Raw genomic sequence first — 13,457 nt, 5'->3', positions numbered from 1 at the left:
AAAAAAGACACTTTTGGCTCCTTCTTGACCATCCCACTAGCAAGGCTAAATGGCCTCCTGCAGCATGAGAGCGCTTTTGTATTGTGAGCTTTTCAGCTCAAGTTGGCAGCCTCCAGTGAGCTGGTATCACCTTGGGCTGTTTTGTTGCCCCACTGGAACTGCCTCTGCCAGTTGACTGAGAAGATTCACCACCCTCTTTAGCAAATGTAGAGTTTGGGGACCTCTCCCAGGCTCCTCCAAGCCTCCCAGCTGGCTGACACTCTCCGGCCACCAGGGAAAAAGGTCTGGATGGCACCTCCACCTAGAGGAACGGGAGACTCGAGAGGAGGTGCAGTATTTCCAAAAGGTGCCAGGAAGCAGGGAAGAGGGCGTTAAGCAAGAACATGCAACTCTCCCCACCCCTAAACCCAGCAAGGGGATTCCCTTGTTAACTCTCAAGTCTAACCCCCAGGCCAGCTCTCGCTGGCCAACCTCGGATGCGTCCCCAAGAGACCAAGGGAGGTATCCATTTCTGGAGAGGCCCGCTCCCTAGCAAGGCATTCACTCACCTGTCTTCTCTTCGGTTTGGCTGCTCTCCACTGTCTCCATTTGGGGTTGCGCTGTTGCCTTGGCAGTAGCATCCTCTGCGGCAGGGGTGGTGGTGGCAGTGGTGTCAGCAGCAGGCACGTCGGCTTGTTTAGGCTCCTCTTTGTCTTGGGCTTCATCAGCCTTCAAGGACGGCGAGTTGTCAGTGGAAGCTTTAGTGGCACTTTCCGTTTCGGCGGCAGCGGCAGCAGCGGGCTTCTCCTCTGAGGAGGCGGCAGGAGCGGCAGCCTGCAGGGCTGGCTGCTCTGAGCCCGTGTCGGCGGCTCCATCCCCTTTTTTCTCCTCCGCTGGCGCGCTGCTGTCTTTGCTGCCCTCCTCCAGCTGGGCACTGTCAGCGGCCGCCGCTTCTGTGGCGGTGGGAGCCTCGCTCTCTTTGTTCTCGGCCGCTCCGCCGGCAGGGCCTTCCTCCTTCTTGTCGGCGGCATCGGTCTCAGACGCCGGGGCATCTCCCTTCTTCTCCCCCTTGAGCTTTTTCCTTGTTATGTGTCCACGGAAGCTGGCCTGGATTTTGGTGGCTGCCTTATGAGCTTTATCTTCTGGTTTGATGCCATCTTGCTCAATCTTTTGGTCCCCGTCCTCATTTTTTTCAACCTTTGAAGAAGAACAAGGGAAGAGGACAGAGAAGAAAACAGGAAGATAAGTTAAGATCACTCCAGGGGCAGCCTAGGCTCTGGTTTTATTGGGAATGTCCCACCTTCCCCTCCTGCTAACCAGTGACAGGTTTCAAAGCAGCCTTTCCATTTGGTAGGAGTTTGAAGCCAGGTGGCTCTCATTTCATCCTGGGGCTGGACAGACGTGGGGCATTTGTAAAAGGAATTTAAAGCACCTCATCATCTCCATCAGCAATGCTGAGAGCACCTTGGCTGCGTGGAAAGGCTTGCACCAGCTGGGTTGTCTCTATTCCCATGATTTATTTTCCCATCCATTTTGAAATATACCATTTTTTTTCCCCTACTCATTTTCAAAACACTCTCCTGAGGGGGATTTTCACAGTCCTTCCAAATCCACCTTTGCCTTCAAGTCTTTGTTTCTTTTTAATGACACCTTGTTTCACAGGTGTGTGACTCTAATGACAGCAAGTATTTTGTCCTTTATAGCTTTTTGGCTCAGGACTGCCAACAGAGAATAGTATTGCTGCCCGCCCCACCGCAGATGCATGCTGTCAGACATACACAGATATTCACAGGATATACTCCTCACAAATGCCCTGCCTGCAAGCACTCCAAGCACTTTGCCTCTGCTCACCGCTCATGGTTTCAATGAAGGAATAATAGGCAGATAGATACCAGTCTTTCCTGTTTCAGCAATTATAATTTCTCTTGACTATTGGGGGGAATTCAGCTTTGCAACAAAGAACAGGCATTCCCCATGTTTTTTAGACATAAGCCATGCATTAGAGTCTTCAGTGTGACCAAAACAGAGCCTGTGCCTCATGCTGGTCTGCTGCAGACAGATAATGCTCAGCTTGTAAACCCCCACTGAATCTACAGGACATACCATGCTTCACCCCAATAATTTAGCAGCCCTTGGGCAAGTAACAGCTCAGCTGCATATTGATGAAAGGACACTGTTCTATTAATATTCCCATTGGGAAGCATTCAAAGAGCTACTCGGAAGCAGAGCCACTGGCCTCTTTGCTGTCTGCACCTGGTTTCCAACACTGGCTCAGGTCACAAGAGAAAGAAAACGAGCTGGCTGAGAAAGATAGCAAGCGTTTATTCCTGGGTGGGAAGAGGAAACCACTCCTCAGGCCATTGCAACTGAGAGGTGCCATCTGGAAAAAGGCCCGGGACCAGAAGAACAGAGAGAGGAGACAGCTTATAAATACATTCAAAAAGAGTGCAGCAGGAATAAGGGAGAAGAAGCCACTGCAGCACGCACGTGTGGCACCGGAACCACCATGGCTGTGAAGAGGGGGAGAGGGGACTGGTCACACTGGCAGCAATCACTGGGAAACAGACTGGAAGGGATTATTTCCACAGGGTGAGACAGGGTCAGGCACACATGTATGAGCGAAACTGTGCCGGTGAACCAAATGCTTGGCCACTGGCATACCAGAGGTGGTACCCGCTATTTCCCCCGGGTCCCCAGTGAGCGCAGGATTCCCCATCCTAGCACTGGTGCCCACCTGGGATCGTTCCCCAGGTAAACAGGGGTGAGCTTGAGTGGGTACGGTGGCCAAGGAACGAGCAGCCCCAAATCATCAAGGAAAAGAACCGCTCCACACAGCTGTGCAGAGGTGAGGATGGGTCTGTATACAGCACGAAATAAGTCTGGGAGTGAGACTAGGCGCCGGGATGCTTGTGTACGGGGTGAGTAAAAAAACCTGTGAATGAATATGCAACTGATATTAATACACAGCATTCAGCACAAGGAGTTTTCATGCGCCTGACCATGCCCAGGGACAAAACGGTTGTTGTAGCTACCACGGGGGCGCAGCTGAGCAGTTACATCTACGGTTCCCCATGTGCATTGAGCGATGTGGTATGGAAAGTGGGTTTTCATGCTCGTCTCGGCTTGTCAGAGAGCAGGTGATGGTTATGTGTAAAGACGTTACCATGCTGTAACCATTCATGTATGTCTTTTGCTTGCATAGCTAACTGCACTGTGCTATTCAGCATCTGGGGTAAGCTTTTCGGCCTACTTCAGCACAAGGGGATGGAAACAGATCGGAAGTACTTTTAAACTAGCGTGTTCACAGAACAGCTGTGATCCAGCCAGGGTAGTGCAGAGCTCTGCACGGGTTCATCCATCCTGCTCCTTAGGCAAGTTTTGCAGCTCGCAGTTAAGTCCTGTGTTGCTGTGGCAACATAACTACTAATACCCAGACTAGCTGGTTTGAGGAGAGCTTGAGTATGCCTACATTACACTGTAGCCACAGCAACGTGAAGACAGACTCCTTTATAGCACTGTATAACACTTAGATGCCCTAGCTTTGACTCTCTCTCTCTAAGGACTGTGGCCAATTTCAAACAGCGGCAGGACTGGGAGACTGGAAAGACAATTCAGACGTAACTACAAGACCCTAAAGGTCCAGTCCCATATGCCTGACTCCTGCAAAACCATTAGTGAATGTGACAAAATTGTTAATCCCTGGACAAAGATGAAGACCATTGACTGAAAGGAGATCTCCCTTGCCACTGGCCTTGCTGCTCTCACATCCCACGTACCTCCTGCTCCAACCAGGACGGCTATTTTGAAGAGTGGCCTGCTGTCTGCATGCCTCTGACTCCAGAGGAGTTACCCTGTCACCTGGGCTATGCAGCCCTTCGAAGGCTTATCTCCTTCTCACCGCTAGCAGGAGGCCAGGGCGCAGTGAGCCGCAGGGTTGGCTCTCCTGCTATTCTGACAGATGAACTCGCAGAGAGCTGCGACTGCCAGCCAGCCCTTTACCTGGCAGTAAATTCATCCCAGGGAACGGGAGAGCACTTTTTCTTTTCTCTCCAGGGAGATCAGACTGAAACCTCTCGCCCGCACCTACCTCATTACAGAGCTAAAAGGCTCCTTTGCTATTCTGATGACATCATTGTCCTCTTATCCCAGTCGGGATGACATCAGTCTGAGTCCTTGCCAGATCGCAAGGTTTGCAACTGCGAAATATATTTCCAACAGGCTGCTTTCAGCATGATTTCAGATATAAAAGATAAGAAACATGAGGCTGGGGCAGAGGTGGAGTTTAAGGTCATGGACGAAAGAAATGTACTAATAGTTTGTCTGTGCCAACTGTGGCCCTCAGGAATCCCATTTCTATTCAGTCCTTCCCCACTGAAGCATCCCAGGCATTTGAAATGACTTATTCTCAGGCTACTGGCCTGCAGCTACTTCTGGGGTAGGACACGGTATCCATATAGTATGTGTGTCATGTTGTATAACAATGGGTTGGGTGAGAAACAGATTGTTCAGAGGGAAACTTCTGTTCACACAAAAAAAGACAAGGGGTCTTCATCTGTGGCTTACGCACACAGCAGATAAACCTTAATTAAGGAAGCTACTCAAAAATAACTTGTATACATTGAAGATCCTGGAAAGCAATTTATCTTCCTTGGAAAGCTAAAAGGATGAGTCAGCCCTGCCAGGATGTATTCAAAAGCATCTCAGTGGAAAACAAGAAATCTGTCTGTCTTATCTATCTGCCATGCGTGTATGACATCTTGGTTGTAGTATTGTGGCTGGAATAAAGCGACTATTATTACTAGTGTTTGTAGAGAATCTAGAGCTCTCAGCCAGGAATCAGGTCTGGTAAGGATAAGTTTCATATATTAATATTCCATCACACACCCTTCATTTACACATTTATGTGTAAACTCATACTAGTACTTAATATTGACATATTCATGATACTGTAAGTGTGCATGCAATGTATTGTCATTTTACACAGATCAAATGTCCTCTGTTTCCTTTAGTGTGAAATAAGTCATAGATCCTTCAATGGCTGAAGGACTTAAAATCATGGAGGCTGGTGGATACATAGCTGTATGGATGTATAAAAGGACATACATAGTCAAGCATGTCCATTTTTTTATTTGGACCATCCCCACGTACCCACCGAAGCCAGTGTGCAAAGCTTTGCCTTTATGAAACACACTGTTAAGCTTTTACGTCTCTATCTACACAGCCCACAACATCTTTCCAATCCTGGAGGGATGATCCTCTCACCATCTCCATCTGCTTGTCTGCCACACCTCCAGGTTTCTAGGACATCCCTTCCCAGGCAGACTGTTCCTGTAAGTGAGACTTTCTTTGCTGTCACACAGCTGAGAGAGTAGGAGATAAGAAATTAGTGTTTAAGACACAGGTAGGGCAGAGGTTAGTTCTTAGGCACCAAGAATGTGGGAATTGCATGGAGCCATGCCCCCAAGAAGATTTCTAATCTCTGGCCACCATTCCACCTTCCATCTCCAAACCCACAGCTTACAGAGGGGTCAAAATATGGCAAAGAATGAAGAAAGTGTTACTATAACCTCCAGGCCCTTCTAACTGTCCCACATGCTGGTAAGTCAGGAAAGGAGAAATGGAGAAACTAGATGTTTTCCAGATGTTCCATGTGTTTGCAGCCACACCTAGACAAAGAGCAAGAAAGGATGGGACTGAGTGCTTTGGTCCTTGCTTGCTGTTTGTCCACCTGTCTCTTGTGGCATACCTCATTGCCTGGCCTTGGAAAAATAATCACGTAGTTCTGTATTTTGGATGCCGGGATGGAGAGATCAAGAAAGAACTTACTGTTCCATTAAAAGGTCTTTCAATATTATACAGTCCTCTCTACCCAACCCCCTTTCCTGGTGTTTCTCTGCCCACCAATATATAGCATATGTCAGCCTCCTTAATGTTCATCCTAGGATCAGGCTGCTACACACTCAGACATTACCCTGGTATCCCGCTCCTTCCTGTCCTTAGATAGGAACTCCTCTTTAACGTGACACCAAATCCCAGAGCCCTTCGATTCACGTTGCTGTCTCCTGGTATTCTGAAACCCATGTGCCAGGAGTCGATTTAGGACTTGCACAGCTTTCACCAGAGACGGCATCAATACTGGCCAGAGCCTGGACATCTGCAGGACCAGTGACAATTATCGATAACCCACTTCACAACCCAAGGGCAATATGATACCTCATTACTAAGGAAAAAACCCACCCCGTGTTCTCCATGCAAAGATATGGGGACCCCAAGTCATTCCTTTCTCATGACACCTGTGCTAAGGTATGTGTGGAAATCTTTCCTTCAGTTAGCTACTGCTGAACCAACTAACCCCCCGTGGAACTTGTGGGGTTAAGGTGCACCCCAGCCCATGCTCTAATCTTGACTAAAGCACAACGTGTGTTCCTACTGACGCTATTCAAGGTCACTTGGGCCCAGACGGATGAAGAAATTTAGGTACCTGACTCCCATTGATTTCACGGGATTGAGTCACCTCAATGCTTTTGAGGGCCTGGCACTACATGACCTGATTTGTCTCAGAGACGGCATTTAAGGAGCAGAATGCATTAAAAAAAAAGACCAGCTGTCTCCCCAGAAGGAGTGAAGCATGGACACATGAGAAAGAGAAAAGGCTTTCACGCCTTGTGAAGTGAAGAAGCAATTTAGCACAGAGAACAGCTTTTTTTTAACCCAGTTAAATGGTGTGAAGACACCTGGCTACAGGATAGCACCTCTCAGCACAACCTGTCTGCAAAGCGAGGAAACAAACAAGAGTTCCTTTTTTTCCCAGGATGACTATGGTGATGGCGGGTAAAACACCCTTGAGAGAGAAAAGGTTAATTCATCTTTCTGAAGGCTTATGCAGGATGGTTCCCCAGGGTATATCAGCTCACCAGTTTCAAATCCTGTAACAATGGAGTTTCCATCCTTTCCTCTACAAGACCCTCTCACGTGTAGGAAACTTCCCCTCTATTTTATGGTGCCTAGAATGGAATAAGCTAATGATGGTCAGGCAGATGGATGGATGTTATTCACTTGTGTGCTGTGACTGAGAAGACAGGTAGAAAATAATCTCGGCTAGACCTATTTAGATATTTTCAGTGTGCCTTCTCAATAAATCTATTATACTCTCCTCACCTGCTTTGTGACTCTCCCTTCTGTTTGTCAACTTATTTCTGTTAAGCTGGTGGTCAACCATGGTGTCATCTACCACCCTGAAGTTCCTACAGCTCCAGTGGTTAAATGGAGAAAGGCACTCAGTACTGCCTATGCTGCCTTTGCAGGCTGGGTGAAGAAATAAGAGCCTTGCCCCTGAAGCTGATACGAAGTCGCTGATGTCCAGGACTGGTGCTTCCTGGAGCAGAGTGGCTTGTGGACGTCATTGGGGAAAAGCACTTGCCTTGGGTCTGATCTGGGCTCTGTGGAGCACTTCGGTGGTTGTGGGGCACAGGATGCGTTCACTCATCTTTCAATTCAAAGCACCCAAAGTCTCAGAGACAGGACTGGGTTGCAGCTTGCCAAGGCGGTGCTTTCACAGTTAATGTCAAGGGCATTATATCCTGTATATACCGTGTATATCCTGCGGTATGGCCTCAGTCTGTGGACTGTGTTGAAGGCCTTGGGTGTTTGGCATGATCAACACCTTTGCTCTTGCTTCAGGTTGGATCCTGGCACAAACTGAGCTGTCAGTTGTGCCTAGTCTCCTTTTTGGAGGGAAATAATTGTGTCGCTCCAGAAGGAGCCAGCCAGCAGGCGTTCAGATCAAGGGACGAAAGCCTGGAAATGAAGCAGGAAGGTATCCAAGCTGACAGTGTAAATCCACTCCCAAAATAGACCACGTTGAAGAAATTCAGCAAAAGGACCAGGTGAAAAATTTCCCTTGAACTATGCTTTGATTAGAAAAGCCCATTTAAAGAATATGTGATTTCTGCTGCAGATGGGTTTAGACAGAAATGCAAACTTGGATGTCACTGGACTAAAGAGAAATTTTATTGAGGCTCAGACTATGTGGTTTGTGTGGTCTTGTTCTGGGTAGTTCAGGCAAGGATGGTTGCCACTATGTGAATTATTTTAAAATAACACCTTCAGACTCTGAATCCCATGGTCTGCTGACCATGAGCAGGTAATGAAACCCTGAATTATCATTCCTTCTCCCTCCCCACCTTTCTCTCTCACTCTCTTTTCTTCTTGCTTGCTTAGTTTTGGACTCCACGAAATTTTTCAGGGAATTGTTATTAACCTCTGGTAGCTCAGATTGCCTACCCCCATGAGGGCTGGACACACTTGCTTCTGCTCTAGCTGCAGCCAAGGGCCAGAGGCTAATTTAGAGCTCAGAATTGCTTCTCTGAGATCCCATGCAGGCAGCTGCTGAGCCTCCCCAGAGTCCAGGGTTACGCAAGGTCTCTAGAGCCTTTTCTACAAGAAGCAGCAGCTTGTGTCCTGCAGCTCCTACCCCATTCCCTCCATGGGAACACTGGGCTGCACCCAGCTCTAGTGATGGGAAATATCCCTACTTCTCCCTAACCTGAGCAAACTGCAGGCAGGGATAATACAAGCCCTTCCACTGCTGGTCTCTGAGGTTACCTTGAGCTTTCCTGGTTGCACCTAGAAATTGTGAGGAATTTCATGCTGGGACCATCAGTCCATGGGCAACTAGACTGAGGCCCTGTCACTAGCTCAAGCACCTGCTTGTGCTCCTTGCTGGTTTGCCCAGGGTTTTTGCAGCCAGCAGAATAACAACGAAAAGCTCAAGCCCCAAGTCCATCCAGTCTCTGAACCTTCTTTTTAACCTGCCTGTTAACCTTGAATCTCCTCTGGTACCTCCTTCTGGCAGTGACTATTATTATTATTATTATTATTATTATTATTATTAGTTTAGTTTATGTCACTGGAAATGGGGGCAATTATCTTCCGAGAAAGCATATGCAAGTTCATTAAAGTCAAACAAACATCCCCAGCAATTAGGGAAAGCAAGGCACGGACTAACTCCCAGTGGCTTGGGAAGATGCTTAGAGGGTGGGATCTGCTATTGCAGCAAAAATCTTCCTCCCCTGCCCAGCCCCAGGCTTTGCCACTGCAGAGGTGGGCAGGGAAGGGAGGTGTGGGGCTGAAACCCAGGGTGGGTAGAAGGGGCCCTGCAAGGAGCTGGTCTGGTAAGGTGGAAGGCTAGGGGAGGGAGAAGACAGAGCTCAAGGCAGAGAAGGAAAGGAATGAGAGGAGAGGAGAGGGAAGAATAAAGGAACCAAACGGAGAGGAGAAAAGGAAAGGTGGGGAGAGAGGTAAAACCTGTCCAAAGCCAAAGCACTGAATGGAAGAGAGGCATATAAATAAGAGGCACGATGACAGAGATGTGATACAGAAGAAGGGAGAGGGCAAGGGAGAGAGAGAGAAAATCACTGATCCACATCCAAAGGGCACAACAGCAGGAAATACCAAGAAAAACCAGGCAGCTAAATAGCCAAGCAGGGTCTCCTGGAGCAGATCGGCATGACTGACAGTGCCACAGCTGAAAGAGGTGTTAGCAGTGCTCTCGCTGGCCCATGCCACCTCGCTGCACAACCCTGGCTGTCATTTCCGTGAGCACTGGGCTAGCAGTGGTCCTGAGGACCCTGCGTCAGCCTCTCAACAGTGTCCTGCTGGGGAGCTGGCCCTGTCAGTAAGCAGGCTGATTTGGATGTGGGTGAGTTAATGTGTGACAGCCCTGGGCTGAGCCTTCCCTCCTCCTTCCCCATCCTGGACCGCGGACGGGGGGAAGTGTGATGGAGAAGCTTCTCCAAGGCAGCAGGGAGATATGAGAGAGGAAATCCAGGTGGGGAATGAAGGCTGTTCACTTCTTCACTTGTAGCTGTGTCACCCTACTTGTAAAATGTAACGGGCGATGCTTACTCTGCCCTTGAAACCTGAAGTTTTGCTGTGGTGCTGCAGGGGAGGCAAGGTGTTCTCATGAATACCCTATTCAATTATCACAGACCATCCCACCAGCGATGCTCATGTCAGCTAAGGCTTCAATGACAAAAATGCTTTGGCTGTGCACCAGCCTCCTCTGTCTTCCCACATCATTGCTCTACAATGAACTTCTGCTCCACAGAGCATCTGGACAGTGATGTTTCTAGAGGACCTTTCACCCCCCACTGCTTTACACCTAGCACCTGCCCAAAGAAGAAAAGGTCTCTCTCCTCCCGAACTGCAGCTACTGCTGGGGTGAAACCCTGTAGCTGCTACCTGCGCCCACAGCCACATACAGCAGTCGAACTTCAGGGGGGACAGGAGCGTGTATCCCACCTGAAATGGCAGGGTGACCTGAAGAAGGTAGCAAACAGCATTCTTGATCAGGATCTGACAAGGACAGTAAAGTCAGTATTGCCTTTCTTACTGTTCATTATCTTCCTGGTCAGACCTTTGTCTTTTGCTTTTCTAATCTCCTGAAAGAGAGTGTAACCCACAGCACCACCTTTAGCCAACAGCTTCCCCATTCCCCAAGGAGGAGAGTACAATCTTTCAAATCACCAGAGCTGCCCCCAGCAAAACCCAAGTAACCAGAGTTGCAGGACTACGTAATTTGATAAACTGGCTCTAAAATAGCTCCACCAAAGATATCCTCTCTCATAACCTCTTCAGCTTTTGTTCCAGATAGACCAATCCCACATGCCCACCGCAGAGCTGAACTGTGTGTGTACCAGGATCTTGTATCCCCAAAGAGCAGGAATCCGTCGCAAAGGCTTCTACCTACTGGTATAGACTCATCTCCTCACTGGGGCAGCTGGCTTTTTCTCAGCTTCTGGTTCTGAAGGGTTCAACGGGTCTCGGTGGCATGGCCTCTCCTCACCAGCCAGGATTGGCTCTGCTGGCTCTGCTTCTTGCTCCGTGGGACTGCCTGACCCCACCAACACCAGCCCCAGCTCTACTAGGACGGGGTGTCAGCCTTGGTGCTGGAAGCAGAGAATGATGGTGTTGAGTGCTGGCTCTGATCTTCGCAGAAGCTGCTTACCGATTTGTGTTGTAGATCTTCATGTCCATCTAGGCTTGACTGACCCAGAGATTGCTCTCATGCATCCACATGTACTTTTTCCTCTGGCTTGCCCTGGCCATTCTCTCCACCCACCTTTACTTCAGTGGTACCACAGCTGCTGATGTTTGCTCCACAGATCTTCTGCAAGGTAGCTGATAGGGCTGTCACGATAACATGAGTATGAACTCACCACAAGCAATGGGTAAGACATGGACCCCTCTTACAGATCTGAATCCTTCACAGCAACAGCACGTCTTGGATGCTAGACACCTTATAGAAAACATCCTGTGAAATCACTCTTGGCCTACATTTTTTTTCTCACTCCTTTTATAAGTACAAGCAGAGAAAGAAGGAGAAAGATCCCGTACCTCCTCCCTCCTTAGGCACTAGTTCAGGTGAGAACGGGAAGAGTTAAACCTACTCTTAAGATATCGAATATAGGAAACAGGTCACTGGTCCCACTATGAGCTCTTAGATACTGCTGACTTACAGCAAAGTATGAGAAGACTTAGTCCATCTCTCTCTATTCCTCCTACCCCGAAGTTTGTACAGCTTATTAACAAACAGTTGTACTGGGATCTTATTGGAAATTAAATGCCAAAGGCAATGTCAGAAGGTGAAAGTGGAGTGTAATTTCATTGATTTCAATGACATTTTCACTAGGGATCATTTTTACAAGATCTCTGTGGTCTGCTGCTCCAAACAACTTGTGAGAGGAGACATTGTTATGTTCCAGAAGGACTCTGAACCTAATTGAATTAAGTATTTGTAGTGTTGCAAGAGCCTCAAATGCATGGTGTTGTAGCAAGGTAAAGCACTGTGCAATATTTAAGCTGTGCTCTTATCTATTCCTTCCTGTCAGTGCAGGATGAGAACATCCTGAAAGGAGGCATAAGTGTCTGTCAGAAGCTGAAAAGGTCTCCAGAGGGGACCTGTATGACACAGCTTCCTTCACCCAAGAACCTAGGCTTGACTGCCTGAGCCCATGCCCAGTTTGCATAACTTCAGTGCTTTCCAAGGTCTGTACAACTGATGAATCGGGCCTGTGATTTGAGCTGTCACTCCTGAGTGGCACAGCGCCGAAGGCACAGTGTCATGCCATACCCCTCTCCCATCCTTCAGGTAGGGTTGTCACCAGAGCACAGACATGGCTTTGACTGGAAAGATCCTTTGGGGCCACAGGCAGCTGAACAGGAGACCCAGTAGCCTCAGGGCTTAATCACTTATTCTAGGGACTGGCACTGAGCTATGGGAAATGCACATGTGGCTTTGAGCCATTTTGTTTCCTACTTTGCTCCTCTACTGTATACAGCCCTATTGAAAAAGGGCGAGGGGGGGAGGCAAGCCTGCAGTACATGCTGCGATAGACCCTTTGTGGACGCTCTTAAGTTAGTGCTATAAAGATCTCCAGCCAAAAGGAACATGTTGAATAGATGTGCTAGGGAAAAAAGCCACAAGTGTTTGGATTCCCCACTTAGAAGGGCTAGTATATCACAGCCACATTTAAGCAGTCACCCAGAGCTTTTCCTAAGCTTCCTGCTGTAGGAAAGCTGTTCTTTCTTTCCATTTTTTCACTCCCTGGGCTTCCCATCTTTAAGTTGTTATTAAAAAGGGGCTTCAATAAGCTTTAAACATCTTGGTCCTAAAGTCTCCTGGCTTTTTTCCATTCTTCATTCAGGAAGCATAGCAGTAGCCTCAAAGCACTGCGCATTGTAATGTGTTTTCCCCAGGCACACAGTTTAGATCACTCTGTATCTGGTGCATCTGTAGCACAACCATACCGTATATCCAGGCACCCCTGGAGCCCTCCGTGTGGAGAGCTTTACTCAGCAGCCGCCCTGGCAGAGAAGTCGAGGGAAAAGGGACCCCTGGCAAGAATGAATGGCTGGGCAGGCAGGGTGCACAAAGCTCCTTCCACTTCTTTCTGCTCTGCTGCAGATGTGATGCGGAAAGAGGGTGTTCATCCTGAGGAAGACTTTTGAGTTTCTGGAATAGGAACCTTCTTCGCTCAGGATCCTGTGCAAAGCCAGACAGAAAGCACTGGGAAGTACATACAGACGATCTAACACCAGAAAATGTGCAGTGTTTCCTCTTTTCTTAGTAAGGGCCAGATCACACTGTGCAGCTTTGTCACACACTGAAGAGCAAATAATTAGAATTCTCCAGGGTCCTTTAGGCCCTCCCTGTGCACTGCAGCAGGGCTGATGTTCTTCATCTTTAACCTACCCTGCATAACCAGTGGGTTTTACCCATCTTTGGAGATTTCCCCGAAAGATGATTCTCTGGGTTTCTCTGGCAGTTTATTCCTTGGTGGACTACAGAGTTCCTCCCAGAGTTTCAGCCAGCCCCTTGCGTCTTGTCTGCTTTGAGAATAGCTTGTTTCTGCTTTTCTTAGTAACACTCCTTCATATATCAATAGCTCTTACCTGTCATACCAGCCTTCTTTGCC

General features: G+C 48.3%; 1 protein-coding gene across 1 annotated transcript in view; it reads right to left on the bottom strand.

Annotated features, from left to right (window-relative positions):
* GAP43 (growth associated protein 43) overlaps positions 1 to 13,457 on the bottom strand; it is a 61,135-nt gene that overhangs the window by 27,289 nt on the left and 20,389 nt on the right. The window contains exon 2 of the mRNA XM_069785804.1: positions 549 to 1,176. Within this exon, the coding sequence (XP_069641905.1) occupies positions 549 to 1,176 (628 nt within the window). The remainder of the gene's footprint in view (positions 1 to 548; positions 1,177 to 13,457) is intronic.

This window comes from Haliaeetus albicilla, chromosome 6 (genome assembly GCF_947461875.1).
Source record: "Haliaeetus albicilla chromosome 6, bHalAlb1.1, whole genome shotgun sequence".
Taxonomy (NCBI): domain Eukaryota; kingdom Metazoa; phylum Chordata; class Aves; order Accipitriformes; family Accipitridae; genus Haliaeetus; species Haliaeetus albicilla.
This window is presented reverse-complemented; position numbering and strand designations above follow the sequence as displayed.